Source organism: Mustela lutreola, chromosome 6 (assembly GCF_030435805.1).
Source record: "Mustela lutreola isolate mMusLut2 chromosome 6, mMusLut2.pri, whole genome shotgun sequence".
Taxonomy (NCBI): Eukaryota; Metazoa; Chordata; class Mammalia; order Carnivora; family Mustelidae; genus Mustela; species Mustela lutreola.
This window is the reverse complement of record NC_081295.1, coordinates 34,334,445-34,362,156: the sequence shown is the minus strand read 5'-3', so window position 1 is coordinate 34,362,156 and position 27,712 is coordinate 34,334,445. Positions and strand designations below refer to the sequence as shown.

General features: G+C 38.4%; 1 protein-coding gene across 6 annotated transcripts in view; it reads left to right on the top strand.

Annotated features, from left to right (window-relative positions):
- Positions 1 to 27,712, top strand: part of FHL5 (four and a half LIM domains 5) — a 48,380-nt gene that overhangs the window by 8,429 nt on the left and 12,239 nt on the right. For 2 of the 6 annotated variants that reach the window (XM_059177047.1, XM_059177045.1), the window contains exons 2-4: positions 21,472 to 21,642; positions 22,447 to 22,621; positions 23,586 to 23,755. In XM_059177047.1, the coding sequence (XP_059033030.1) occupies positions 21,484 to 21,642; positions 22,447 to 22,621; positions 23,586 to 23,755 (504 nt within the window). In that variant the 5' untranslated portion in view covers positions 21,472 to 21,483. Of the gene's footprint in view, positions 1 to 1,865; positions 1,894 to 2,771; positions 2,838 to 21,471; positions 21,643 to 22,446; positions 22,622 to 23,563; positions 23,756 to 27,712 lie in introns of all 6 variants that reach the window. The other 4 variants (XM_059177049.1, XM_059177044.1, XM_059177048.1 and 1 more) reach the window with 4 other exon arrangements.

Here is a 27,712-nt window from a genome sequence, read left to right as displayed (position 1 = left end):
AAGTTTTAATACAACTGAGAAGTAGACACAGCTGTCATATGTGAATCCACGTATTATCAATTTTTTGTTACTAAAGCTGAATTGGAAAAGTTTTCTTCCAAAGACTGCCCCTCCCAGGCCAGGGCAGGAAGAGCCCATGGACTCCCACAGTGACAGTGGCCTTCCTGGGGCAGAGCTGAGGGGCTGCCTTGGGCTGTGTCTAGGGAGGAGAGCAGAGTGGAAGCCGGTGCACTGGCTATTTCCATCAGAGTGATGGGGAGAGAGTGAGTTACCCTCACTCACAAAGGAGAGGCCCCCTTTCCCCGGGTACTTATCAGTTGAGTCACTCCTCAAGTGTAACAGAATCAGAGAGCCCAGAAATCTGGTGGGGTGGGGTGGGGACATTTTATCCATAATTTCAAAAGAAAAAGTCCTTTTTCTGTGGACTTTGAAACCTGAGGAAATGAGAGCTCTCATATGATTTTTTTTTTTTCCCTTTCATGATTTTTAATTCAAAGCAGCATTCCTGGCTTCTTCTAAGTTTAAGTCATCAAGGTGACTTGCGGAAGTGCTGAGTCAGAGATTTTTAGTTAAAAGTGTATGTCAAAGACCTCCTTTTACAAAGTATGGTCTTCAGTTGAAAGCAAAACAGTAGGCTAAATATATTCGTGGCAATGGATAGCTGAGTTTTTAAAGCTCTGACATGTAAAAATATTTAGTTTCTGAATGACTTTTTTCTTATCCAACTATGGTCGAAATCCTGCCCTGCAGCTGTGGTCTTTCAAGCGTCTGTCTGTCATAGTGCTCCCCAGCTTGTCGCCCACACCCATGGGCACGCTCCCACATCACCTCCACAGTGCTGTGGACTCCTTACTGCCTAGGAACCTTCCTCCACCTTTTCCTAGAGACTAGCCTTTCTCAACCTTCATGATGCAGCTCTAGAAGAAGCTTTTCTTGAAGTTTTCTAGAAATTTCCAGAGCACCCCATGTGTTTGTTCAAGTATTTCTGCATGTCATCTCTCCTTTCTGTCCTCATTCCTTCCATCTGCAATATTTACTGAGTACTCAGCATATGGTTGTGTGATGCCAGACACCAGGAGTCTAGTGGGAACAGAGCATCTGTCCCACCTGGCATTTACTGTTGAGTACGAAAGATAATGAACTAGAGCTAAGGCCAACTGTATGTGAGGAGTACCGAGAGCCATGAGAACTTAAGAGTCAGATTCCTTATCCGGTGGAAGGACAGAGTAAAGAAATTTTCTGTGAGTCTCTCTCCCACGCCAGGATGGAAACTTTTCACAGGGAAGACCTGTTTTACCTTCACTGCCAAGTACCGTGGATGGCCCAAGCTGGCACTCCAGAGCTCTTTGTGAAACCCACAGACCTAAAGTACACTGTGTTCAGAGAGCTGTTGGATATTGTTGGGTTTAAAAATGAAAAAAGATTATGAAAGATCTGGAATGCTATGCCAACGAGGTTGGATTATGAAGGTCACAGAAAGTAGCATGATTCAAACACAAGTCATCCAAAGACTCTGGGTTGGCCTCTATTTATCAAATGGGAGGAAAGTGGCTCTTTGGCTCTAAACCTTTAAGATTCTGTGGCCAAACAACTGACTTCTTTCTTCCTGCATTCATTCAACACATGTTTGAGCCAAGCTCTGTGTTAGATGCCAGGGACACAGCCCTGAACCAGGCAGGAAAGTTCTCTGCCCCTGTGTGTGTGACACATTGACATGCCTTAAAAATTCACACACTGAATGAGGCTTTGGGTGAAAATGAAAATAATACTAAATCATAACCAATATTTGTCAGCTAATACTATGAACATTTGGTCTCCAAGGGAATGGTAACAGATTTTCCCATTTACTTTCTCTCCAAAATTAGCACAAGCCACCTGAGATCAACACATCATGTAGGTGTAAGCCACAGTTACCCAGTGAGGCTGTGAGCATTTTGACTGTGGTCATTTCCCTTTGATAGATGTTGAGAACCAACTTAATCTAAATCTCTAAGACTGGAACAGATAAAAATTAAATTAAAGCTGGCTTTAGGGGCTCCTGGGTGGCTCAGTGAGTTCAGCCTCTGCCTTCGGCTCAGGTCATGATCTCAGGGTCCTGGGATCAAGCCCCACATCAGGCTCTCTGCTCAGCAGGGAGCCTGCTTCCCCCTCTTTCTGCTGCCTCTCTGCCTACTTGTGATCTCTCTCTCTCTCTGTGTCAAATAAATAAAATAAAATTTAAAAATCTTTTAAAAAGCTGGTTTTAAATACCATACAACCACTCAAATGGTTACCCCCTCTATCACCAACGAATTTTAAACTGTCGAGAGGGTAATTTGAAATTATTGATTAGTGTTATCACCAAAGAATAGGATATACTTCTGCCTTGTGTCTTTTAAAATCACATTCTTGTAGGAAGAAGATTATTTTGCTTCAGGCAAAAATACTGAAAAAATTAGTTAACATCAACTTGCACCACCCGCACCCCCATTCTCAACCCAAACACCTCCACACATGCCACACAGCACACATACCCACGCGTATTCACATACACACAAATATACAAACCACACATACACACACATCACTACCTCATTTTGTTTTGTTTTGTTTTGTTTTTTTAGATGAGGATCCAGAAAATAAAACCAAATGTGGTTTTAGATTTTTCGTCCCAACTCCAGAGTAAATCAGTAACAGCTATAATGAACCAAAACCCAACAGAAATTGAATTGCCTTGAATGTTGGAGGGAACATGTACTTGCTTTTGAGGATAATTGGTTTGTTTTCTACAGCTAATGGCAGCTCGGCTTGAGCTACAGAATGAACCTCTCTGCTTACACATGGGAGGTTGTCACCAGGTCAGTAATTCAAACCTCGAGTGCCAGATACAAGTAAGGAGAGATTTTACTTTTTTTCACCTTTGGAAAAAAAATCACAGCAGTAACCAAGGCCGTCACTCCATACAATCTTTTATATACATGAAATGGCTTCCATCACCAGCCAGAAATCTGAATTCCGGTGGAAGCTTTTCCAGGAACCACTTTGTCAGCTTTAAAAAACAATGTGCCAGCCCGAACTTCAGTTTTTCTCACTTAATTAAGATGAGAGGAACAAACTAGGGAATTTCAAGAACCCCTCCCAGCTCCTAGATTCTGTCAAAATGGGACTGGATCAGAAGCATGCTTTCACAGGGAAGGCCAAATATCAAAATGACTGGGGCACTAAGAGACTTTTATCTCTAAATATCTTATTGTACCCAAAGGGGATTCCTTTTCCTGAGTTTCCCAAAATTCTCTTCTGGGATCACCCTCCTCCCCCTCCTAGATCTAATGGTCAAGTTTTTTGTTTGTTTGTTTTTGTTGGAGTAAACTATTATAGCAAAGACTGGTTGTGCAACTAATTTATTGGGGGGTGGAAGTTAATACTTTCTTTATCCTTGAGAAAACAAGTTCACATAGAGCAGAGCTGAGAAATTGTGAAAAATTACCAAAATGGTGGTAAATGTAAGATTCTTTAAGTGGGTCACTAAACTGGCAATCAATTTTGGCGGATCTTAAAGAAAATTCTTCATATTGATTTAACAACCTGGTCCTGTAGAGGTCACTCATTACAAAGTAGTAATCTAGTCTAAAAAGAAACTTGTTAAGATTCATGCAAATGACAGATGTGGTAATAAAATAGTTGGTGATATTTTTAAAAACTCATTTTGATTAGCAATGTGGGCATTTTCTATTAAGTGCCTACAAAATATTATTTGGAAGATATATTCCATTTTTCCTAACTTTTTCTGGAAAGTAACTATGAGTATTACCTTTTGAATTTAGTTTCCATATCCATAAAATCAGTTGAAACTAATCTGTCTCTTCTAGGCCTTATATTCTATGATTAGGAACAAGAAAGTAAGGTGAAAATATATGTAGTCAGGCGCCTGGGTGGCTCAGTGGGTTAAGCCGCTACCTTCGGCTCAGGTCATGATCTCGGGGTCCTGGGATCGAGTCCCGCATCGGGCTCTCTGCTCAGCGGGGAGCCTGCTTCCCTCTCTCTCTCTGCCTGCCTCTCTGCCTACTTGTGATCTCTCTGTCAAATAAATAAATAAAATCTTTAAAAAAAAAAAATATATATATATATATACATATATATATGTATATATATATATGTAGTCTTTTGATTTGTGTTAAGATTTTATTTAATTTTTAAAACAGAGTGGGGTGCCTGGGTGGCTCAGTGGGTTAACCCTCTGCCTTCGGCTCAGGTCATGATCTCAGGGTCCTGGGATCGAGCCCCGCATGGAGCTCTCTGCTCAGCAGGGAGCCTGCTTCCCCCTCTCTCTCTGCCTGCCTCTCTGCCTGCTTGTGATCTCTCTCTGTCAAATAAATAAATAAAATATTTTTTAAAAATAAAATAGACACATGCCTTTGGAACAAAATTCAAAAGGTACAAGGGGGTATATAGACAGTGAAAAGTAAATTTCACTATACTGTGAAAAGTACATCTTTCCTATATTCATCATATTGTGTCTTGTGGTTTCTCCAAGAATGACTCCAAGTTTATTTGTTTTTTTGTTTGTGTTTTGAGAAAGAGAGAGAGGTGGGGCATGAAGGGGGGAAGAAAGCCAGGGGGTGAAAGAAAATCCTAAGCAAGCTCCATGCCCAGAACTGAGCCTGGCCACACAGGTTCAGTCCCATGACCCTGAGATCAGCACCTGAGCTGAAATCTGAAGTCAAAAGTCAGATGCTTAAATGACGGAGTCACCCTGGTGCCCTGACTCTAAGTATTTTTTAAGTGAAATGTTAGTTGCTAAGAAGCCAAGATTGGCTTTGATCAATACCACATATTACAACTCTACTAGGATAACAAATTATAAATATTCTTAAAATTTTGTCATTTTCCACCTATAATTATTCTCATTCCTATATGCTCTCCTTTTCAGCAATGTTTATACTTGCATATACTTGCATGATTATTTTTAAGCTATATTAATATATATTATCTCATTTGCTCTAAAGCACCATTTATGGACATAATTTACAATATTCCACTTTGCAAGGCAGAATATAAATGCCTTTTTTTTCACCATATATGTATTTTAGCTTTGTCAAAATACCAAAAATTAGAATGTTAATAATTAAGTGGTTTTATAAAATGTTACTGTTATCTGTGCCCCAAAATCAACTGAAAGTTAAGAATTTGATGATGGGGTACTTGGCTGGCTCAGTCAGTTAAGTGTCTGCCTTTGGCTCAGGTCATGATCCCAGGGCCCTGGGATCAAGCTCTGAGTCAGGCTTTCTGGACAGCAGGGAGTATGCTTCTCCCTGTCCCTCTCTCTCTCTTGCTCTCTCTCTCAAATAAACGAATAATCTTTTTTAAAAATTCAATTAATTAATTAATTAATTTGGTGATAGTTTAGAAATGTTATGCATATGACAAGGGATGCATATGTCTTAACACCAGGCCTTAGTAACAGGCTGCTGGGCTTCACAGAAGTGCTTGGGACTCTGTCCTCTCCAGGTCTGTAAAGGACCAGGCAGAGTTCCTCTCATCCAAGGTCCAGCACTCCTCTCCCAGCCATGGGCTCTGTAGGAGTCAAAAAGCTGCAGGTACCACTAGTTTTGAACACAGAACAAAAAGATCCAAAGAGACAGCAAATACCTACTCCATGCCTACAATCATCTGCAAAATGGCTGGTGGACATGCAAAGAGATAGGACCCTTGTTATCCTTTGATTTGGTCTCTTAGTTCCAAGGACAAAAGAGAGTATCTGGAGCCTCCCCTCCAGAAATCAAGGAAAAGGTGCTTGATGAGCACTTCTAGTTGCTGGGGAATCACGTGATATTCTGCCCCCTCCAAGAAAAAATTCTAAGACTGGAGGTGTTACAGCTTATTTTTCTGATCTTGAGCCATCATCACTTTCAATAACGTAGAAATCCTTTAACAATTACCATCAGTTTTATCCAAGACATTCTGAAAGATCGCCCACCAAGTATAGGGCATCACTAGGCTTCAAATAGAGTGCAGAAATGAGTAAGACAAGGGGTTGCCCTCAGTGAATTTATATTATGGTTATAAGAAATACAACAAACCTCCAGAGCATCTATCATACAAGGTAGAATATAAATAATATCTAAGAAAAACAAAAAGGGCATTCATCAAACACTCCTAATACAATTTATAAATGTGCCTTTATATACCTTAAAATTCAGAAATGTCTGCAGCTGTGAGCCCAAGGTGAAATAGAACTTGTTGACAGGCTGCCCTTGTTTCAGAAGGTTCAAAAAGGAACTCTTCTTTCAGCATTGTGTTTTATGAATTTGAAGATCATAAACCAACAGAAGCTATAATGCACATTACTGCCAGGATATATGAAAGCCAATATATTGTATGGTTAGACTTGGCTTATTCTCAGGAAAGAATCATGTGATTATCATGAAATCTTATTTATTGCTCTTAGTTGAATGGCTAAAAGTTCTTCTTAACTAATTTGTTTAAATGGAGTTGTCATTTAGGTAAGTCATGGATTTAAAAAACTACTTTATAGGCTTTATTGGATAAAGAATACATCTTTCATTTTATATTGCCCACCTTCCAAATAAAGAACACTCTTACGTTTCTTGGATAATTTCTAATACTGTTTTATCAGAATAGAGATGGTTTATTTCTTATATTTAAAAACATATTTGTTTAAAAGAAAATCATAGGAACTATTTTTTTGTTTGTTTGGTTGGTTCTCCTATATTATAAGGAGTATGTAACTTTTAGTTTTTCAGAATTTGATAGGGTTCAGATGAACCCACTGTTCTGTGAAGACTGGCACACTTGGCACAGTGCCTGGACCCGTGGTTATTAACAGGTTATTAACCTAACCTGCTTACATTGAACATCCTCTTAAGATGAATTAATTAAGTGAGGATTGAGTTTCTCATCACTAATTATGGAGGGAAATTAGAGTTTATTTTAAAACATCAGGGAAAACAAAATAGCCATCTTGGTTTTACAGTGATTAATTCACAATCTTTTTCTAACCCATAATTCACAACCTTTTTCTAACCCATGATACTGAACTCAAAAATGGAAAGAAAAAGAGGTACAAAAGACACTGTATTTTCTCTCTGATGAAGTATATCCCCCAGACCATAGCATATTTTTCATGTGATCTCGTGCGCTCAAACAGCTGGCCCTGTGGGGGTAACTCTGCTGATGAGTGTGTGTTACAGACATGGCCAAGATTCCAGATTCAGCCCTTCCTCAGTAGCCTTTGTTTTTACAATGGCAGATTCTGCTTCTTGCTAAAGAAGCTTGTAGTTGTCATTAGAGGCAAGGGGAGGCGGATTAAATAAAGGAATCAAGGGTGCTCCCTACTCAGTGTTAGAAAACAGCTCCTAGTGTTTACATAGACCGTAGTTAATGAGTATGACGAAGGTGTTCTTCAAATGAAAGGAAGACAACATAACAAAACAAACTGATACAATTACTACCCTTGAGGATACAATTACTACTTCAAAGAGTATTCTTTGAATTTTCCAAAAAAGCATAGAGAGGAGGCAAGGAAAATACTTTCTAATATTTATATTAGATGTACAGTGTCTTCATAGACTTCATAGACTGTAGGAAATGGGGTTAATTTGGGGGCTTCATACGCAAGAAACATTCAGTCCCTGCCCCTACCATGTGCTGACCCATGCTAAATACTTTTAGATAAAATGTCTCTTTTAGTGCTGGCCCTATGTTTATCAAACCCTGCACTTCATTAGAACCTCAAGACTTTGAGGAGACACTAAATCAACCTAGGAACAGATCTGCTTTTTCAATACACATTTTACAGAAATAACAGTAATTTTGCAGGAAGTAGAAAAGAAAACTCAGCTCAAAGCTACCGAAATGCTCCTGGTTCCTTTGTGCTCAAAATACAGAAGCAAAGTTAACGATGAATTTAAACACAGAAAATTGGGACCTGAACAGACAGACATTTAGATAATCCAGTTTCATCTTAAAAGGACTGTTTTTCTTTAGTCTTGACAATTTTCTTATACCCCAGTGAGGAAAAAAAATCGAGGATGGTATTAAACCTACATATTTTATGATTTATTTTTAAAGAATATAATGTTTGATTAAAATGTAGTTGTATATTACCATGATCTATTTACCACTATTTCAGTAATAACTGCTAAAACTAGATTCTTCTGAATGTAATCCCTCCAAGAAAACCATCAAAGCATTTTTTATTTCCTTTGTTAGTATCCATAGAACAAATTAACCAGATGGAAGGCTCTAGTCAGCTGTTTTGTTTCATGGGAGAGTAGTTCATCAGCTCTCAGGAGAATTCGTATTTGACCTTTCCACACAAGACATTCAGCTTCCAACAAACTGGTTTTGCAAATATGTCCCTAGAGACTAATATCAAACATTCCACCACAATTCTATGAAGCTGGTTTTAGGTTATTTTTGATTGATGGCCTAAAGTTATGGCTTTAGTTATTTTTAAAAATTGTTTGTTGAGTTTTTTAAAAGTAGTGTTGGGGGGGCGGGGAGAAATAGCTTCCTTCTTCAAAATGGGAACTAGTTATAATTACACATTTTCCATCAAGTCAAGTATACCTACAGCTGATTTACCCATGACTTTTCCATTCTTATACTTGGGTGGGATCATGAGCAGCTATTATTGTTCTCATTTATAGTTAAGGAACATAAGAACCCAGAAGGTTAAATGGTTTCCACAACAGTGGATAAGTTACATGCTAGTGCTCAAGCAAATGGTGCAACTATCCACAGCTTCTGATTTCTTAACTAGTTCTTCTGAATATGTTCTGTCTTGGGTTACAAGCAAAAGCAGCTAAGGAAGTACATGCAGGTCTGCTCAACTCAACCCTCAGAACCAGGAGAAGAGAGGAAAACCTAAAAGTAGAACTTCTTTATGAGTTATCTTAACTCCTTCATAGTTTTAAAAATATGTGCATTTTAATTGCTTCTGCTGTAAAACATATACTTGCCCCATCTGGCCTAGTTTACACAGACTGTGGAAGATTTACTTTTTAATATATCTCATTTAACTTCCCTAAACTTTGTCAAATTGAGTGACTACTCAATCAAACAGCTAACATCAGAGATCTCAGAAGACAAAGACCTTGTGATCTTGGTAAAGACATGGTTTGTCTCAAAATGCTATGTGCACAGACCTGAAAAGCCTGGTGTAACTTCCAACAGACAACTGAAGTATCTGATTCAACAGCTCAAAAACTGCTGATAGAGGCACCTGGGTGCCTCAGTCAGTTAAGCGGCCAACTCTTGATTTCAACTCAGGTCACGATCTCAGGGTCCTGGAATGGAGCAGCATGTCAGGCTCCACCTTCAGCAGGGAGTCTGCTTCAGGATTCTCTCTCTCCCTCTCCCTCTGCCCCTCCCCTTCCACACACTCTCTCGCTTTTAAATAAATAAAAAAAATCTTTTTTAAAAAACTGTTAATAGAAGTGTATTAGTCCTCCTAGTTTAGAAAAAAAAACCTCTTTAATAATATCAGCAGATAAATCACCTACTTCTGCTATTTCTTTGATATCTTCCTTGGCTGGTAGTGGAGTTGCCCTCCAGCTGTCTTCTTTGGCTGCCCTCACAGGGAAAGTGAAAGAACATTCCTTGCCACAGACAGACCCTGGGGGCTTTGCCTTCTGTTCCCTCACCTTCATTTTCCATCCTTTGACATATTTGCCACAGAGGTAACAGATACAAATGAATTCACTACTCAAGTGGACAGACACTCTGCATATTAATTCTTAGCTCTTTTCTACTTGAGGCTTTATGCTTTGTTCTGTTGATAGAAATCCTCTTTAGATACGTGTTTCTATCAGTACTTGTCTTGGACTCCAAGCCCTCAGAGACCAGGACGTTTTCCAGGCATTTGTTTTTTCAGTCATAAATCATGTTCTGAGGTGCTGCTCAGACCTGAGATACACAAATGAAATAAGCAACATCCTTACTCTTTGAGGAGCTCACAAGTGAGAGAGACCCATATGGGACAAAAATACTGTCACAAAATGTGGCAAAAAGAAAGCAGACATATGTATGAACTAATGAGAGCAACAACTCTTTCCTGAGGGCTATGAAAAAGCTACAGAGAGAAGGATTTTTAACTGGACCTTGATGGATGAGGAGAAGCGTCAAGCAGACAAGGTCAGTGTGAGAGGGAGGAGGGCATTAGATCCAGAAGAAAAGCCCTGGGTAGATGCTCAACAGCATAAATGGATGTAATGTATTAGAAGACCTGAGAGTCACGGCAGGAGCTGAAGCATAGATGAGATGAGGGTGTGTTGGGCAGTGCTGGGTCTGGAAAGGGCTGGGGGGGGGGGGGAGTAGCAAGGTAGTAAAGCGTCTTTATGCTAAGTAATGGAGTTTAGACTTCATTTTATAATAAAACATGAGTCACTGAGGGTTTTTTCCCCAGAGGGGAGATGATTACAAGAGTCTGAGAAAGATTCTTCCTGAGCATGTGGAGAATGTTCTAGGACTCCCTAGGGAAAATTGAGCTTATCATTAGAGAATAAAAGTCATGTAGTAAAAATGTGCTTGGTTCCACTCAATAGAAGACAAAATCTTTAATAATCTCTCAGGTCAATGTAAAGCACTATGACCCATCAGAGATAAGAGAAGGGCTTAAATGAAGATTGAAAGGATGCTTCCGAAGTGGGATCGATAGGCTGTGGTACCCAACAAACATAGGTAGGGGGTGTGGGCAGGGAGGGAGGAGAGGAGAATGGTAGAAACAGCTGCCTCAGGAGTGTAGGCGATTATCTAACAAGGCACTGTAGATGGTTTCTATAACCACAGAGCATAGGGAAATCTATTTTCTTCAATGAGGTTTCCAAAATGCTCCTGACTGGCCATCAGAGCAACAATTCAAATTAAAATCCAAAATGGGAGGGGTGCCTGAGTGGCTCAGTGGGTAAAAGCCTCTGTCTTCAGCTCAGGTCATGATCCCAGGGTCCTGGGATCGAGCCCCACATCGGGCTCTCTCCTCCGCGGGGAGCCTGCTCCCTTTCCTCTCTCTCTGCCTGCCTCTCTGCCTACCTGTGATCTCTGTCAAATAAAGAAATAAAATCTTTTAAAATAATAATAATAATAATAAAATCCAAAATGGGAAAATCACAGATAAATTCAGTTAAGTATAGTCTGACTTAAGATTCTTCATCCTGTTTCTGTTTCCACTGAAGTTTGGTAGATCAATCACAAATCTCAAAGACTTCATCATTTTGTACTAACACTTCCCGAGAGGATTTGACTATTCCCTACACCATTTAGATTTAGTTCCTCCCCGAGTTCTTCCCTAAAGAAAAGCAGAAACAAATCTACATTACTGAGCCAAAGAAAGCCTGAATGGGCAGTTGAAATAGTCATACCAGGGGCGCCTGGGTGGCTCAGTGGGTTAAAGTCTCTGCCTTAGGCTCAGGTCATGGTCCCGGAGTCCCAGAGTCCTGGGATCAAGCCCCGCGTCCGTCTCTCTGCTCGGTGGGGAATCTGCTTCCTCCTCTTTCTCTCTGCCTGCCTCTCTGCCTACTTATAATCTCTGCCTGTCAAATGAATAAATGGAATCTTTAAAAAAAAAAAAGAAAAGAAAAGAAAAGAAATAGTCATACCACACTCTCCTCGGACCATGGATGTATTCATACAGACTGAGCAAAGCTGCTTGGAATAACCCGATGGGAATTAAGCCAGAAATCCCTGTGAACTTTGAATTAAAGAGCAGTGCACTTTTACATATGTGCAAAAGTAGTAGTTATGGCATTATTTGCATCTACTTAGCCAAAGTTACAGATCATGTATCAGAGAAGTAATCTTTTTTTTTTTTTTAAGATTTTATTTATTTATTTGACAGAGAGAGATCACAAGTAGATGGAGAGGCAGGCAGAGAGAGAGAGAGAGAGAGGGAAGCAGACGCCCTGCTGAGCAGAGAGCCCGATGCGGGACTCGATCCCAGGACCCGGAGATCATGACCTGAGCCGAAGGCAGAGGCTTAACCCACTGAGCCACCCAGGGGCCCCTCAGAGAAGTAATCTTAAATACGATTTATTGTATATCCTCTATTTTCAGGATTACAATCAATGTGATGATTTTATACATTATCACCCGCTTCCATAGGGAACAAAAAGCTGTTACCAAAACAACGTGAGTTATAATTGTTTAGAATTTAAAAATATGGTAATTCAACCACCTCAATAAATAAAATTCCTCAAAAATACACCCCAAATAAAGATGTTACTGGAAGCCAGAAGACTCAAATTATATTGTACATATATTATATTGTACATTTCAACTCCACCGTAAGATGGAAAAGCCCTTTTACTTTTGAAACTTGTAATCCATGACAGGAGAGTCATAAGATACATACAGAATTGTCCTTGATTTGCGCAAATTTGTACAAGCATTGTACATATTTGTACAATATGCACAAAGCTCATGCATATTGTAACCATGTTCTTGCTTGCACACTTCCACAGTACTGAGAAATACAGAATGTGTGAGAGACAACTGCTCCCCTTTTCTGCATCTAAAAAGGTCCCCCTTGGGGTGCCTGCATGACTTTGTTGGTTAAGCATCTGCTTTTGGCTCAGATCATGATCTCAGGGTACTAGGATTGAGCCCATTTTGGGCTCCCTGCTCAGCGAGGAATCTGCTTCTCCCTCTCCCTCTGCCCCTCCCTTCATGGGTACACAATCTCTCTCTCTTTCTCAAATAAATAGATAAAATCTTTAAAAAATAAAAAGTAAAATAAAATGATCCCTCTCAGGTCCCTTTTGATTCAATCAACATGCATCCCAGATCTTCCCTGTTTAGACGATTTCCATGACCATCGGCAGGCAAAACCTTTCTCTAGATATTACTACATCCTTATGGATTATTTCTCTTTTGATAAACATAAGAAAGGATTGTTTAATACGTACTACTCTCCTTATTTATCACCAACTCATTTTTTGCAATCTCTAAAAAAATAAAGTATTTCACATATAAGAAAGAATATTTCTAATCTATATGCAAAGTACGATAGCAACTTAGTCTAAGAAATCAAACATTTCCTATAGATCCATGTAGATTTTTTCGTAGTTTCAGGTTTTTGTTTAAATTGCAGTGGGATGCCTGGGTGGCTCAGTGGGTTAAGCCGCTGCTTTCAGCTCAGATCATGATCCCAGGGTCTGGGATCGAGTCCCACATCGGGCTCCTTGCTTGGCGGGGATCCTGCTTCTCTCACTGCCTCTGCCTGCCTCTCTGCCTGCTTGTGTGTACTCGCTCGCGCTCTCTCTCTCTCTCTCTCTCTCTGGCAAATAAAATAAATAACTAAACAAATAAATAAATAAATTGCGGTTAGTTAACAGATAGTAATATTGTTTGAGGAGTAGAATTTAGTGATTCGTCACTTACATACAACACCCAGTGCTCAATCACAAATGCCCTCCTTAATCCCCATCATCCATTTAACCCATTCTCCATCCATATCTCCTGAGCAACCCTGTTTTTTCTCTACAGTTATGAGTGTGTTTCATGGTTTGCCTCTCTCTTTTTTGTCCCCCTAAGTTCACCTGTTTCATTTCTTCAATTCCACAGATGAGTGAAATCATATGATGTTTGTCTTTCTCTGACTTATTTTGCTTAGCATAATATACTCTATCTAACTCCATCCATGTCATTGCAAAAGGCAAGATTTCATTCTTTCTGATGGCTGAGTACTATTCCATTGTGTATATATACCACAACCTCTCTGTCCATTCATCAGTCAGTGGGCATTTGTGCTCTTTCCATAATTTGCCTATTGTTGATAGTTTTGTTATAAACATTGGGCTGCATGTATCCTTTGGAATCAGTGTTTTGGTATCCTTTGGTTAAATACCTAGATCCTATATATTTGAAACCTTTTTGCAACTTCTCAACACCCTAATTCCAGAAATTAATCTTAAATTGCATTCTGATTTTTGTATTTATCACCATCATGCTTCTTAAAATAGCTTGAATAATACATATTTATTATGTGTAATGACATGTTAACTAATATATTAACATGCATTTTTAATATGTTAACCTATTTATTATCATTCCTAATAATCGGTTTGGGCTGTTCTTGAACTTTATAAAAGTGTATTTACTTTTTGCAACCTACTTGCTTCACTCAATATTGTAAAGTTCATCTATGAGGATGCATTACCTGCAATTAATTTTTTATATTTCATTTTCTGTTTGTTGTCATAAAAATTAGATTTTTGCATATAGACCTTTTATCCAACAACTCCATTAACCCACTTACAAATTATAATTGTTTATTAAAGAATCATTTGGATTTTCTTCACATAGAATCAGTCAGCAGCAAATAATAACAGATTACTTGTTCCCTTTCAATTCTGATATTTTTCTTTTTCTCATCATAGTGCACTGGCCAGGACCTCTCACATAAAACTGAATAGAAGTGATGATCACAGACATTTTTTTCTGTTTCTGATCTCAGAGTAAAAGCTATCAGCATTCACCATTAAATATGCTTGCTATTTTTCAAATTATATTAAAGAAATTCCTTTTATTCTTAGTTTACTAAGTTTTTGATTATGAATTGAAGTCAAATTCCATCAAAGGCCTTTAATGCATCTACTAAGATAATTACATGGCTTTCTCTTTTACTGGTTAAATGTGGTGAAATATAGTGATTCTCTTTTCAATTTTAAACCAAAATTGCATTCCTGGGAGAAACGCAATCTATCATGATATGATTAACATTTTCTCATATCACTAGGGTCAGTTAGTTATTATTTGAGGAAAGATTGTGTATACTGCAAAATTTGTTGTTTATTATAAGCATAATTGGCCTGTAAGGTTTTTTTTGTTCATGTTTTCAGGTTTTGGTATCAGAGTTTTAATGGGCTCACAACATGCTTCCTGTTCATAATATTTGGCATACCTTATTAGGCATGGTGCTATTTCTGAAGGCTTGGTAAAATTCACTCGTGAGGCCATTTGGGCTTGCATTTTACTGTGATCCTAGGCTTTGAATAACAAATTCAGTTTCTCTGATAATTACCAACTAGTTATAATTTTATATTGTTGTATTTAATATTTTATTTATCTTAGAGGTTTCCCATTTTATCCAAATTTTCTAGTTATTTAACCAAAGTTCTTCCACAGAGTCCGTGTTTATTTAGATATCCCTCCATATTTATAATTGTTGTTTTTTACTGCTTTCTTCATCTCTGAGCTTAAATCTAAGATCAATGTTTTTTTGCCTGAGAAGTGGTGTTTGGCATTTATTTTAATTTGGGTGTGCTCTGGATATATTCAGTTTCTGGTTGTCTGAAAAATGTCTTTTGTTCATCCTCATTATCAAAAACCGTTTTATCTGAGAATAAAATAGGTTAGTTTCTAATTTCTTTCAGCAACTTTAACCTTACCTTCCCATTTCTAGCTTCCATATTTTTCTATCAGGAAGTAGGCAACTTCTTAACTTATTGTTACAATGCACATAATATTTTAACCTTATATTTTAGATGTTATGTGCCTTTGGTTTTTGGTGATTTTGCCCTGAGATGCCTCAGTGTGTGTGTTTTAAGCCTGGTTGAGGTTCATAGTTTTTGCTTTGTTTAGTTTTATAAATTTGTAGCATGATGTAATCTGTCAGTTTTGGAAGACTGGCCATTATTTCTTCAATAAGAATTCTCCTGGGGCGCCTAGGTGGCTCATTCAGTTAAGTGTCCCACTCTTGATTTTAGCTCAGGTCATGATCTCAGGGTCCTGGGATTGAGCCCTTTGTTGGGCTCTGCTCTGGTGTGGAGCCTGCTTGGGATTCTCTCTCTCTCTCTCTCCCTCTGCCCTCCCCACCCCCTCTGTATTTCTCTCAAAAAAAAAAAAAAAAGAAGAAGAAGAAGAAGAAGAAGAAAAAGAAAAGAATTCTCCTTCATGTTCCCCATAAAACATGTAAAACACACTTTTTATACATGGGAAGAACAATAATATTTGTTGATCAAATGGAATATTCAAAAATAGAATCCAAATTGATTTGCCTGTTTGTGGTAGGTTCATCTTCCAACCCTTCCTATCATTATCTTTAAATTAATTTTCATGAGTCTCAGTTCAAAAAATTTCAGTGATCTATTTTCAGTCATCAGTGGTTATTTTCTTTTCTATAGAAAAAATATGTTCAACTCCAATTTGTCTTCCAATATTTGCCTTCTCCTGCTCTGTAAGCCACTTTGAATAAACTACTTGTCACTTCCCATCCCTGCATCAGATACCCGAGTATGAATGTCTGCCCTAATTCCGTTGCTCTATCTTAAGTGCCCCTCCCAACATCTCCAGGGAAAGAGAGGTTTGCACAGGCTAAGACCCCAGGCTTCAGTTTCTGACCAGTAGATTGAATTCTAGATCCAACATTTTTACCAGTCAGGTGCTCTTGGCCTCACTAAGCTTTGGTTTCTTCATTAAGGGGATACTCCTGGGGATAATAATAATAGAGCATTAAGTGAGGGGTAAAGGAGATAATCCATACAAAATGGTTAATACAGCCCTTGGGGCTCAGGGAACATGAATATTTGATATCATTGGTCATGTTTGTATTATAAAATTCCAAGGGTAGGAGTGACAATCTTTGTCCACCTCTACATCCATTCTGCTCTGTAATCCAGAGATCAGAGACCTGCTGCGGCTGCCCCTGATACCACTACAACTGTTTCTCACAGCCAAAACTCCAGTCACTGAACCCTGGACAACTCGGGTCCCAAGCATTTCAAAATCGTAGAAGCCACTCACATAGTTCGAACACCGTCTGCCAGCCTCAACAGCAGCAGGAACACATCCTCCGCTTCCCTCCCAGCATCCAGTTTACACACATGGTTTGAGTTAGCAGAGCCAAATTTGCCTCCTGAAACCCACTGAAGAGGGGTCAGGAAATATTTTAGCTTCCTGACCTCTTGAGCGAGGAGGGTAAAGCCAAGGTTGAGAGCGCTAACCTATAATATCTACTGCAGGATTCATTCAGACTCCACCTTCTCCAACTTGTTCCCAGATTTTTCCGAGCTAAAAGTCCCCGTTTTTCCATCTCCTCTAAGTTGGTGGTGTCCACCACCATTGGACATTAAAGCACCTTGGACCTGAAAAAACACTGACTCTTGTTCTTCGCCTCCAGAAGTTCTGATTTAATTGGTTTGGGTTAGGGGTGCACTATGGAAATGTTTAAGTTCCCAGGTGCACTCTTTGTTTAGAACCACTGCTCTAAATTCTTACAATCTTTCATTTCTCCTCATCACTTCCTAACTTCTGTTTAGTTATTTATAAAATGTTTTTACCCTTCCTACTAGATTATAAGTTCTCTGAGGGCAGGATTTGAATCTACTCTCTTTTATTTCCTTCACAACCTCTGGTCGATTACTTTGCAAATAAAAAAAAAAAAAAAACTTTAATGTTGATTGACTACATGAATAAATGATGTATGATGCCTTGCAAGCAAAAACACATTAAAGATACCACACATCAAGTCCCTGTCTCCCTCCTGCTTGACATTGTCTCAAGTACATTTCTTGTGAATCTATTAATTCTGCTCAGCATAGTAAAAATATAAATGGATATATCGCTCACAGCATTAGTCTTCTAATCAATAATTCACCATAAAATATAACTTGACACATAATTATTCTTGGTTTGAAAAAATAACATCTAAGCAATGGCATTTTTAGTTTTTGGAAACTATTGCCAATAAACTCACATCCTTTTAAGTAGAAATCTGAAATAAAGGACAGAACACTGGTCATGACACTGGATTTCTGAGCTACTTATTTATTTTTAGATGTATCAGTTCTTTGCTATATCAGTGTATCTCTAAATCTATCTTTTAAAACGCCAGTATGCAAAGATAAAAATTCTGTACTTAAACTATTGTATACTACAGAATGATTTTGAAAGAAGTTTGACTAGAATATATCTAGTTGAAATATATAATCCCTTTGAAAGAAGTTTGACAAGAACGTCTACTCGATATTGATACTAGCATTTCTGAATTTATACCTAAGAAAATTAAATGCTATCCAACTGGGTTACATTGTTAATATTAAGATTTCTTATCATTTATTATTATAGATCTGTTTTTTAAATCTTTGAAAGAAAGATTTAAAATATTTGAAAGGGAAATTTTTCCCAGTATTTGCCAAATTAACCCTCAGCTGGGGGTTCCTGAGACAAAAATCACATGGTCCTCCTCCCCTTCCTTACAGCTTTGAGTGGTAGGAAATGATTAAAAGCAAGCCATTTGATCTGCTCTCCCAGCTACGAAGTTATTCCCCAAGTATTTGAAAATACTAATGTTAGGGATAAAGAAGAGGAAAAAGGATAGAATGATGTTGAGAAGAAAATAAGGTTAGGTAAGAAGTGACTTGATTAGAGAAAGACAATGCTTCTCTTGCCTGTCTCCACCCCATTTAGAGCTGCTTGTATTAAAAGCTCAAATAGATTTAAGAAGCTTTAGTTTCAAAGCCTTGAAAATCTGTTCCCAAGACTCACCATTTCCCAACTTCAGAAGAGACCCCGTGCCGTTCTCCCGTTAGTCTTTTCTACTTCCTTTTTCGCCCAAATCAAGAACATTCCTCCCTCCCTCCCTTCCTGAGTTCCAACATTCTTAAAATCTCCCCAGGAAGGTTTCCTGATGCTATAGCTCCTCAGCCTCTTCTCTATTAGCTCCTTAAGACCTCCATGGTTCCAGTAGAATATGTATCACTTATACGGTTATAACACCGCTTTGGACATTGTTCACATACCTACAGGTAAATAAGAGACTTCATGAAAATGAGGGCTGAATTACTTAGGGTATTTTCCCCAACCAAGAATAAAAAAATGAATATTTAGTTTGTTCTCTTACCTCAAATTATGTCCACTACGACCAAGATAAGAGTTATACTAAGAGAATCCAGACTTCTGGAGGGCAGGGAATTCAAATATTACAGAGTAGATATTCAACACATGTTGACTCACTCACGGTATACTGCAAAATCACAAGGTTTTGGGATGTTGAAATGACTGTTCTCACCCTACCCAACTCTCTGATGCTGCTTTAAGGGAAAAAAAAAAAAAAAAGACAAAATAAGAAATAACTTTCTTCTTTAGGGGTGCCTGAGTGGCTCAGTGGGTTAAGCCTCTGCTTTTGGCTCAGAGGCCATGATCTTAGGGTCCTGGGATCAAGCCCTACGTCTGGCTCTCTGCTCAGCAGGGAGCCTGCTCGCCCCCCCCCCCACCTGCTGCTTTGCCTAGTTGTGATCTCTGTCTCTCTGCCAAATAAATAAAATCTTAGCAAAAAAAGGAAATAAAACTTTCTCCTTAAAAAAATAATAAAATACGATCCATTTTGTTAAGAATTTTCTAGGAAGCAAGACCTATTATGTGGTTAGGATGGCGATACTTATTTAGATAAATATTTATATTTATTGATATATATTTTGATATCTATATGTATATATTTATAAAATAAATGAGATATAAGTATTGCAGTGTTGTGTTTAAAATGCTGAAACACTACCAGTTTTGTAATCCCTTTAGCTGCATCTTCATTTTATCAGATACTAAAAGCCTCACAAAATGGAAGTGGACTGGGAGTTCCCTTGCTCCACGATGCTATTATATACATCTAACGCCAAATAAATACTAATAATGAAAATGGCATTTTCCATACAAAGTTAAAGGTATATATGCCTTATTTCACTATTAAGAGATAAACACATGATCACTGTAAATGTGAATAAAACTCGCATTTCAAAGTCTTTCAAGGGAATCAGATCTATTTTCCTCCTGTTTCTAAGTCCTCACTAACTCTTTGAGTGTCTTTGTATTCACTTGGAAAGGACATTTCTGTGGAATTAATCAAATAGGGAATTCAATGTTCCTTGCAGATAATTTTGGCATGTTCCATTGGGAACTTTCTAGTATGAATTTTCATCTTCCCTGGGAAAAAGCCCCACATGTTCTAAATCCTGTCTTTTCTTTGTTAGTGAAGAACAATATAACAAAGCTGCCACGTACAGAATTAATGACAATATATATTCAGCAAGACATTGTTCTGAATACCTCATCATTAAATAAAAGAAGGCAAAAATGTATGGGAATACAATTTTAATGTATTAAATAAAAACTGTCATTAAAAATGCTGTAAAAACTGGGGAGGGTATGTGCTATGGTTAGTGCTGTGAAGTGTATAAACCTGGCAATTCACAGACCTGTACCCCTGGGGATAAAAATACATTATATGTTTATAAAAAATAAAAAAAAAATTTTTAAATGCTGTAAAAACTAACTGAACATAATAAAAAATTTTTCAAAAAATGTTGTAAAAAGCATCACAATAATTAATGGATTTTCTGATTTTGCTAAAATTTAAAAAAAAAAATTTCCAAGGTAGAGAATTAGGACATATTCATAGCTCCTAATATATTCCAGTAAATCCAGAGATAACAAATCTCATTTTCCAAGAAAATCAGTGATAGTGCTTTTGATGACAATGAAAAACTCACATTCAATGCCTAATTAAACCTTTTGAAAGCCATAAGTTCTGTTCTTTACTGGTTTCTTACCCTTGCCTTTGCTTTATGTTTCATAACAGTTTCTCATTCAGCAAATGCCCCTGCAATTCACCATTCTACATACATCTTAGTTTTAGTTTAGTTCTAAAACCTAAAGAAGGCTTGAGTTCTTTCCTACCACTGATGGTTTCCACTAATGCTTCTACGTCTGGGCAATTGCTCAACAGTAACCAGAAAGACCAAGTGCTTGGACTAAGTCTTACCTGCTTAGGAGTTGTATTTGGCCAGTTTAGTGTGGGCTATCCCAAAGCAGATGCCCAGAAGACAAGGGTACCTTCAGCTGTGGATCTGGGAGTCAACAGCATATTTGGAGATGTTCAAGCCACAAAGAAGGAGGATGTCCCAACAGAGTATGTAGTACAGACAGATCTAAGGACTAATGGGCAGAACTCTCCGTAAGTGCCCAATAATAATTTGAGAAATAAAAGAATGGCCTAGAAAATGACAGTGTGCTTGATTAGTAACTTCTATTTCAGATTGTTGTGATTTCCAAAGAACTCTACCTCCAGAACTCTCCAGCAAGTTAGTAAGTGATGACAGTTAATGAAAGACCTATCAACAGTTCATATTTACATCCTTGAGGTGAAACTGTCCTCTTTCAACACATATCACATTTTCATTGAAGTTCACATTAATGAATGATGAATACAAGATGTTTTGCACAATCTGGCTGCTGGCTTACTGCATTTTGTTAACAAAACACACAGGAACTGCCAAAATGGGAGAGGAGCCTTTCCTAAATCACTCCAAATGTCACCATGACTACAGCATATTTTCCTAAATTGGTGGTTTTGGGGTTTTTTTGTCTGTTTGTTTTGCTTAAGATCTAAGTTCATTCAAGTGTTTGGCTCCTGTTAAGGCTTTATAATTTCTCTTATAAAAAATTTGCTTTCATGTACGTGAATCATTTTCTTATTCACAGGACTGATCCAAAATGACAACAGCTCAATTTGATTGTCAATACTGCACAGCATCACTTCTTGGGAAGAAGTATGTACTAAAGAATGACAATCCATATTGTGTTTCATGTTACGATCGTATCTTTTCTAACTATTGTGAGGAGTGCAAAGAACCAATCGAATCAGGTTCCAAGGTAGGTCTTCAATTCACAGAATGACTGCAAGCGAACAATCAGACCAATGCTTGGGAATGTCTTGTTTCCTTCAGTATTGACTGTTAATACTGTATTCCTCCACTACTGGATATAAGCACCTTCAAAGTTACCATGATGACCAGGTATGGTGTCTAGCACTATGAAACACAACATACATTTTAATCCTCACAGTGGTCTTAGAAGATAGTTAAAGATGCTAAAGACTAAGGAGGTTATGTTACACAGTGAAAATGCTGATTTATTTCTGGAATAACAGGAGTATAAATGGATAAATACATAAATCATTGCAAGTGTAGAGATTCAAAAATCTGTATTTTCTGACTTCGAATCAGGTTCATCTCCCCTAAGTCCACTGTGCCCTCATACAGCCCATTCCTCCCACCATGCACATTACTGTTTTTCTCCTTTCCCTCTTTTGTCTTTGTGTTGTGGTGTTGAGATTTTGTTTAATCTCAAACAATAATATATTACAACCTAAAAATAAAAATCATTCCATGATTTCCATGATCCTACAGTTTACAAAAGGAAGGAAGAGGAAATCTGAAGAAAAAAGAGTTTATTTTCCATGTGTCTTCAGTGACCAACTAAGAAAGCCCCAGGCTCTAGCTCTTAATTGCCCCAGAGAGCCTCCTCTTCATGGGTAATAGTATCAATGACAACTTTCCCTCAAGCTACCAGCACAAACTACTGACACCAGAGTCCCAGGAGTGTTCATTTTTGTCTTATCCAATGACCTGTTTTGTCACTAGCACATTTAATTAACTCATATTTACTGCCTCGAAGGATCTTGGTTACAAAGGCCGACACTGGCATGAAGCATGCTTCAACTGTGCCAAATGCAATCACTCTTTGGTGGAAAAGCCTTTTGCTGCCAAGGACGAGCGCCTGCTGTGCTCGGAGTGCTACTCTAACGAGTGCTCCTGCAAGTGCTTCCACTGCAAGAGGACCATCATGCCTGGTAAGATCCCAAGGGAGCCCCAGTCTCTCACTGAAGCTGCAAGGCTTTGAATTCCACCCAAGCACCCAAGGAAGAGCAGAGTAGCTAAGAAAGCCCCCCTTTGGAGAAAGGTGTCTATCTTGCTATCTCTTGATTTCATTTTGTACATTTTTAGAAATTAAAGGATTATTCTTTCTGGGTAATTATTCTGTATGGGTACATTACAGTGTTCGATGTATTTTCATGAAGTTAATTCACAGAGACATTTTCAACCACAATTTGGGCCATAGAATAAAGATAAAATCTAAACCAACAACACTAAGGCTGCATTAAACACCCTGTCTTAGGCATAAATAATGTCATCGGGAAGCATAATTCCTCATAGGAGAATGGGGCCTACCATCATTTTGTAGCAGGACAAAAAATATGGTTTGAGGGTCCCTCATCTTTATTCCTTCTAGGCAAGTCAAGGATACATGTACATCATTATACTTCCAGGCAAGCACCTTCTCTGTTTTGATTTTCTTCTAAATCCCCAGGGACGGCAGCATAAAACACAGTTTTCTCTCATTTTCTTATTATGAATTCAAAGAGTTTCTAGAAGACCATAACTGTACAACATCAGTCTCAAGAGTTTGTGCCTCAGGCATCCCTAATTTCCCAGATTGATAATTACAGCCCAGTCTATCTAAATCCCATGCAGCCTTTCAGAATCTCCACCAGTTGTACTTTCAAATCTCAAAATTGTAGCTTATACAGCACAAGAGAGTCAGTAAAAGAGAGACTCATCCTCATCGTGGCTGAACTATACCTTCTTTTTCTCAGGTAAGTGTTTTAGAAGCCAACAAAACACTGTTTTTCTGTGAGGACAATTAGGCGTATCATCTTAACGTTACAATATACAGTTTGAGTAATTTGACATACCTTTACTTAAATAAAATGATGTTTCATTTATACTAACAGGTTCTTATTTGGGGTGGCACAGGTTCCCGCAAAATGGAATTTAAGGGAAACTACTGGCATGAAACCTGCTTTGTGTGTGAGCATTGTCGACAGCCAATAGGAACGAAACCTTTGATTTCCAAAGAGAGTGGCAATTATTGTGTGCCATGTTTTGAGAAGGCGTTTGCTCATTACTGCAGCTTTTGTAAGAAGGTAATTATCTAAAGAGGATGAAGCTTGTGGAACCTTCCAGACCATTGCTTTTTAAACCCTCTAGATATTTGGAATGCAACGATACCTTCATGTTCTTTTTTTTTTTTTTTAAGATTTTATTTATTTATTTGACAGAGAGAGATATCACAAGTAGGCAGAGAGGCAGGCAGAGAGAGAGAGGAGGAAGCAGGCTCCCTACCGAGCAGAGAGCCCGATGCGGGGCTCAATCCCAAGACCCTGGGATCATGACCCAAGCCAAAGGCAGAGGCTTTAACCCACTGAACCACCCAGGTGCCCCATGTTCTGTCTGTCTTTACACATTCACATTAGTTTTGAATTCCATTATGGCCAGACGCACACTGCCCGTCATGATGAAGACAGCCACCTACTTTCATCGTCATAAAATTCCACCCAGAACGTGAATGTAAGGTTCCAAAAGCTCAAGATAGTCCAGTTCCATTCACTGTTACTTCACAAGATTATGTATTCTGGCAAAGGGCATACATCTCTCGAAGAATACAAGACATTTTTTGGAAGGTAGCTTTGGATCCATTTCGTTTCAGAGAAATACGATTTTTCTCACAGAGTCACTAAAGGAACCAGTTTAAATGGGATGTTTAACTTTTCACATTATGTCCCAGCAACACAAATGTCTTCTTGGCTTGAAGCTTTAATATTTCTAAAGAGTAGATAAGTAGACTCAAGAGAGTGACAAGATCATTAGGGAAATTAGACAGAAAGACAGAAAGAGGACAAGGGCAGCAAGTGGTTCGCTTCCAGTTCCAGACTGTTCTGACTTGGATACCCATTCAAACCATATCTTCCAATAAGAAAAGAGTCATGCTTTCAAGTAAACGTCATCCAACCTCTTTTAGCCTTTAAGCATTAATGTGAAAAGTCACTCATCTCTATTACCTTGATAAAATCTGTCTGTATTTTGTAAAATATATATTGATGTACTTGAAGAAAACCTTGACCCATAAGGCATCATCAAGTTTAAAATAACACGATAAATTGTGATGGGAAAGCAGCGCTCTCTAAACATTTTTGATCTATGGGCTGCTTTGGCAGATCTCAAGACCACTTGTATAATTGCATCTAGACAGCTAGAAGCCTCACTACCACTTTCTATGGGAGTGCATGTGCACAGTAATTTTTTATATGTATTTAAAACAGAAGGACTGCATTTGCAGAGAAAACAATAAACTCCTACATCATAACCATTAGAATACACTATAATTATGGCTGAAATTACAATTGATAGTAACATGATAGAAAACCATCTTATACCCAGAAATTTCCATTACTCCATCAGAAACACTGACTTAGACAATGACTTTATAGAAAACCTTCAGATCCTATGACCCTGCAATATATGTAGCCCAGACGATTTATTAGAGCTGATGACCTGCATTTTATTTTTTTATTTTATTATATTACTTTTTGAGAAAGAGAGAGAGAGCACACACGAGGGAGGTAGGTAGATGCAGAGGAAAAAAGGAGAGAGAATCTTAAGCAGGCTCCATGCTGGTTATGGAGTTCCTCATGGGGTTCCTTCCCACAGCCCTGAGATCATGATGTGAGCTGAAATCAAGAGTTGGATGCTCAACCGACTGAGTCTGAAGACATGCATTTATTTATTTATTTATTCGTTCTTTTTTTTTTTTTTTTAATATTTTATTTGACACAGAGAGACGCAGTGAGAGAGGGAACACAAGCAGGGGGAGTGGAAGAAGGAGAAGCAGGCCTCCTGCTGAGCAAGGAGCCTGATGCGGGGCTCAATCCCAGGACCCTGGGATCATAACCTGAGCCAAAGGCAGCTACTTAACAGCTGAGCCACCCAGGAGCCCCTGAAGACATCCATTTTAGAAACAGATGCTAGAGAGTACCTGGGTTGCTCAGTGGATTAAGCTTCCGCCTTCAGCTCAGGTCATAATTTCAGCCCGCATTGGGCTCTCTGCTCGGCAGGGAGCCTGCTTCTCCCTCTCTCTCTGCCTGCCTCTCTGTCTAGTTGTGAGCTCTCTGTCAAATAAATAAATAAAATCTTTAGAAACAGATGCTAGGAACAAATAGATTTATCTCACTGTTCTGTAGGACAACTAAGTGGACCATGTTCACATTATGTTTCTTAAAGACTTCAGTTAAAATATGAATAAGACTTGTGGAAATTATCTTAAAATCATTTATTGGGCATACAATAAAGTTTCTTTCAATGCTATAAAAATTCAAGAGAAGGAATTTCTCTAGTATATCCACGCTAAGCACTGTTTGAGGCCAAAGCACTGGCATTTCCCAAGTTATAGGAGCCTGTCCTATATTTAGAATATGATCTGAAGTCACCAAAACTTTGTGAAATATTTATACTGGGTAGTAGACAGACCACGACATGCCAGATTATTTTCTATTTAATTTTTAAAACCACAAGTCTTTTAAAGAAAGCTGGATATAAATGTTTCTGATCAAGAAAAACAATGTTTCAACTCAAACCAAAGACCAGATAAAACAAACAAAATGGGCAAAAAATACTGGACAACCAGCCCCTTAGAACTGATTTCATAGATTTTATTTTGTGAAACTAAAACTTATTTTCTGGAGTGCCTGGGCAACTCAGTTGGTTAAGGGTCTGACTTTTGATTTTGGCTCAGGTCATGATCTCAGGGTCCTGGGGTCAAGCCCCACATCAGGCTCCTCGCTGGGCATGGAGACTGTTTGGAATTCTCTCTTCCTCCTTCTGCCCCCACCGCCCCTACTGTCTCTCTCCCTCCCTCTCTCTAAAATAAAATAAAATAAAATAAAAATAGATCAATAAATAGATAAAACTTATTTTCTACCAAAAACAAGTAACCTCAAACCACAGGTGCTTTGAATCCAAGCTCCTCGAGGTTCAAATAGATTCACTGGCTATGGCTACTAAGCACAAAACCAGTACTGCCTCCACGTTGCCAGAGAAGAAACTTGTTCCAAATCCCAGGACTAACCAATGGCAAACATCACGCCTGGATATCCAGCTTCATCTTAGCGGGCTTGCCTCTTCAAAAGGAACATCATCACAAGCAAACTATTTTAATGTTCCAGAGTTTCTTCTGTCTAATTAAACAGTCTTTGGTGTATATATCAAGTTTTCTTTTGCTGTGAATATATTTTTCAAGCTTGGAATCTTTAAAGCATTGCCTGCTAATAATTTGACCAAACAAATCAAAGGCATCTTGAATTCTGCTGTGCCCGCAATGAGGCATTTGAAATCAGTAGGGGGTATTTTAAATTGCTTTAGTTCACACACACCATGATGTTTCCCATTACTTATTTAGACTAGTATACATTTTTTCCAGTAGGAAAAGTAACTTTTCTATCAAATATCTTTAATTTTTAAGATATTTGTTGTAGATTCAAAAATATCTTTAGAATCATCTTTTCAAAGGCCTGTATCATATACAACATATTTTTAAAATTCTTCATTAATAAGATGGCTTAGAAGAGTCTCCACATTTTCTATGTCCAGTTAATTTGAATACAGAGATTGCAGGACTTGCCTCAGGGAGCAGAGGAACACATTTTAGATTCCAGAGCTACTCCAAGAGCTCAACAGCCATGGGTTCTAAAGACACTGTGACTTAAAAATTGCTACCCAAGAACAGTTGTCCAATATTTACCCATCTGATTACAACCCATGGATTAAACTGCTTTGGTATATGGGGCACCTGGGTGGCTCAGTGGGTTAAAGCCTCTGCCTTTGGCTCAGGTCATGGTCCAAGGGTTCTGGGATCGAGGCCCACATCAGGCTCTCCACTAAGCAGGGAGCCTGCTTCCCCCTCCCCCACTGCACCTGCCTCTCTGTCTACTTGTGATCTCTGTCAAATAAGTAAATCATTAAAAATAAACAAACAAACAAACTGGTTTGGTATATATGTGCGTGTGTGTGTGTGTGTGTATATATATATATTTATATATAATTCCTCC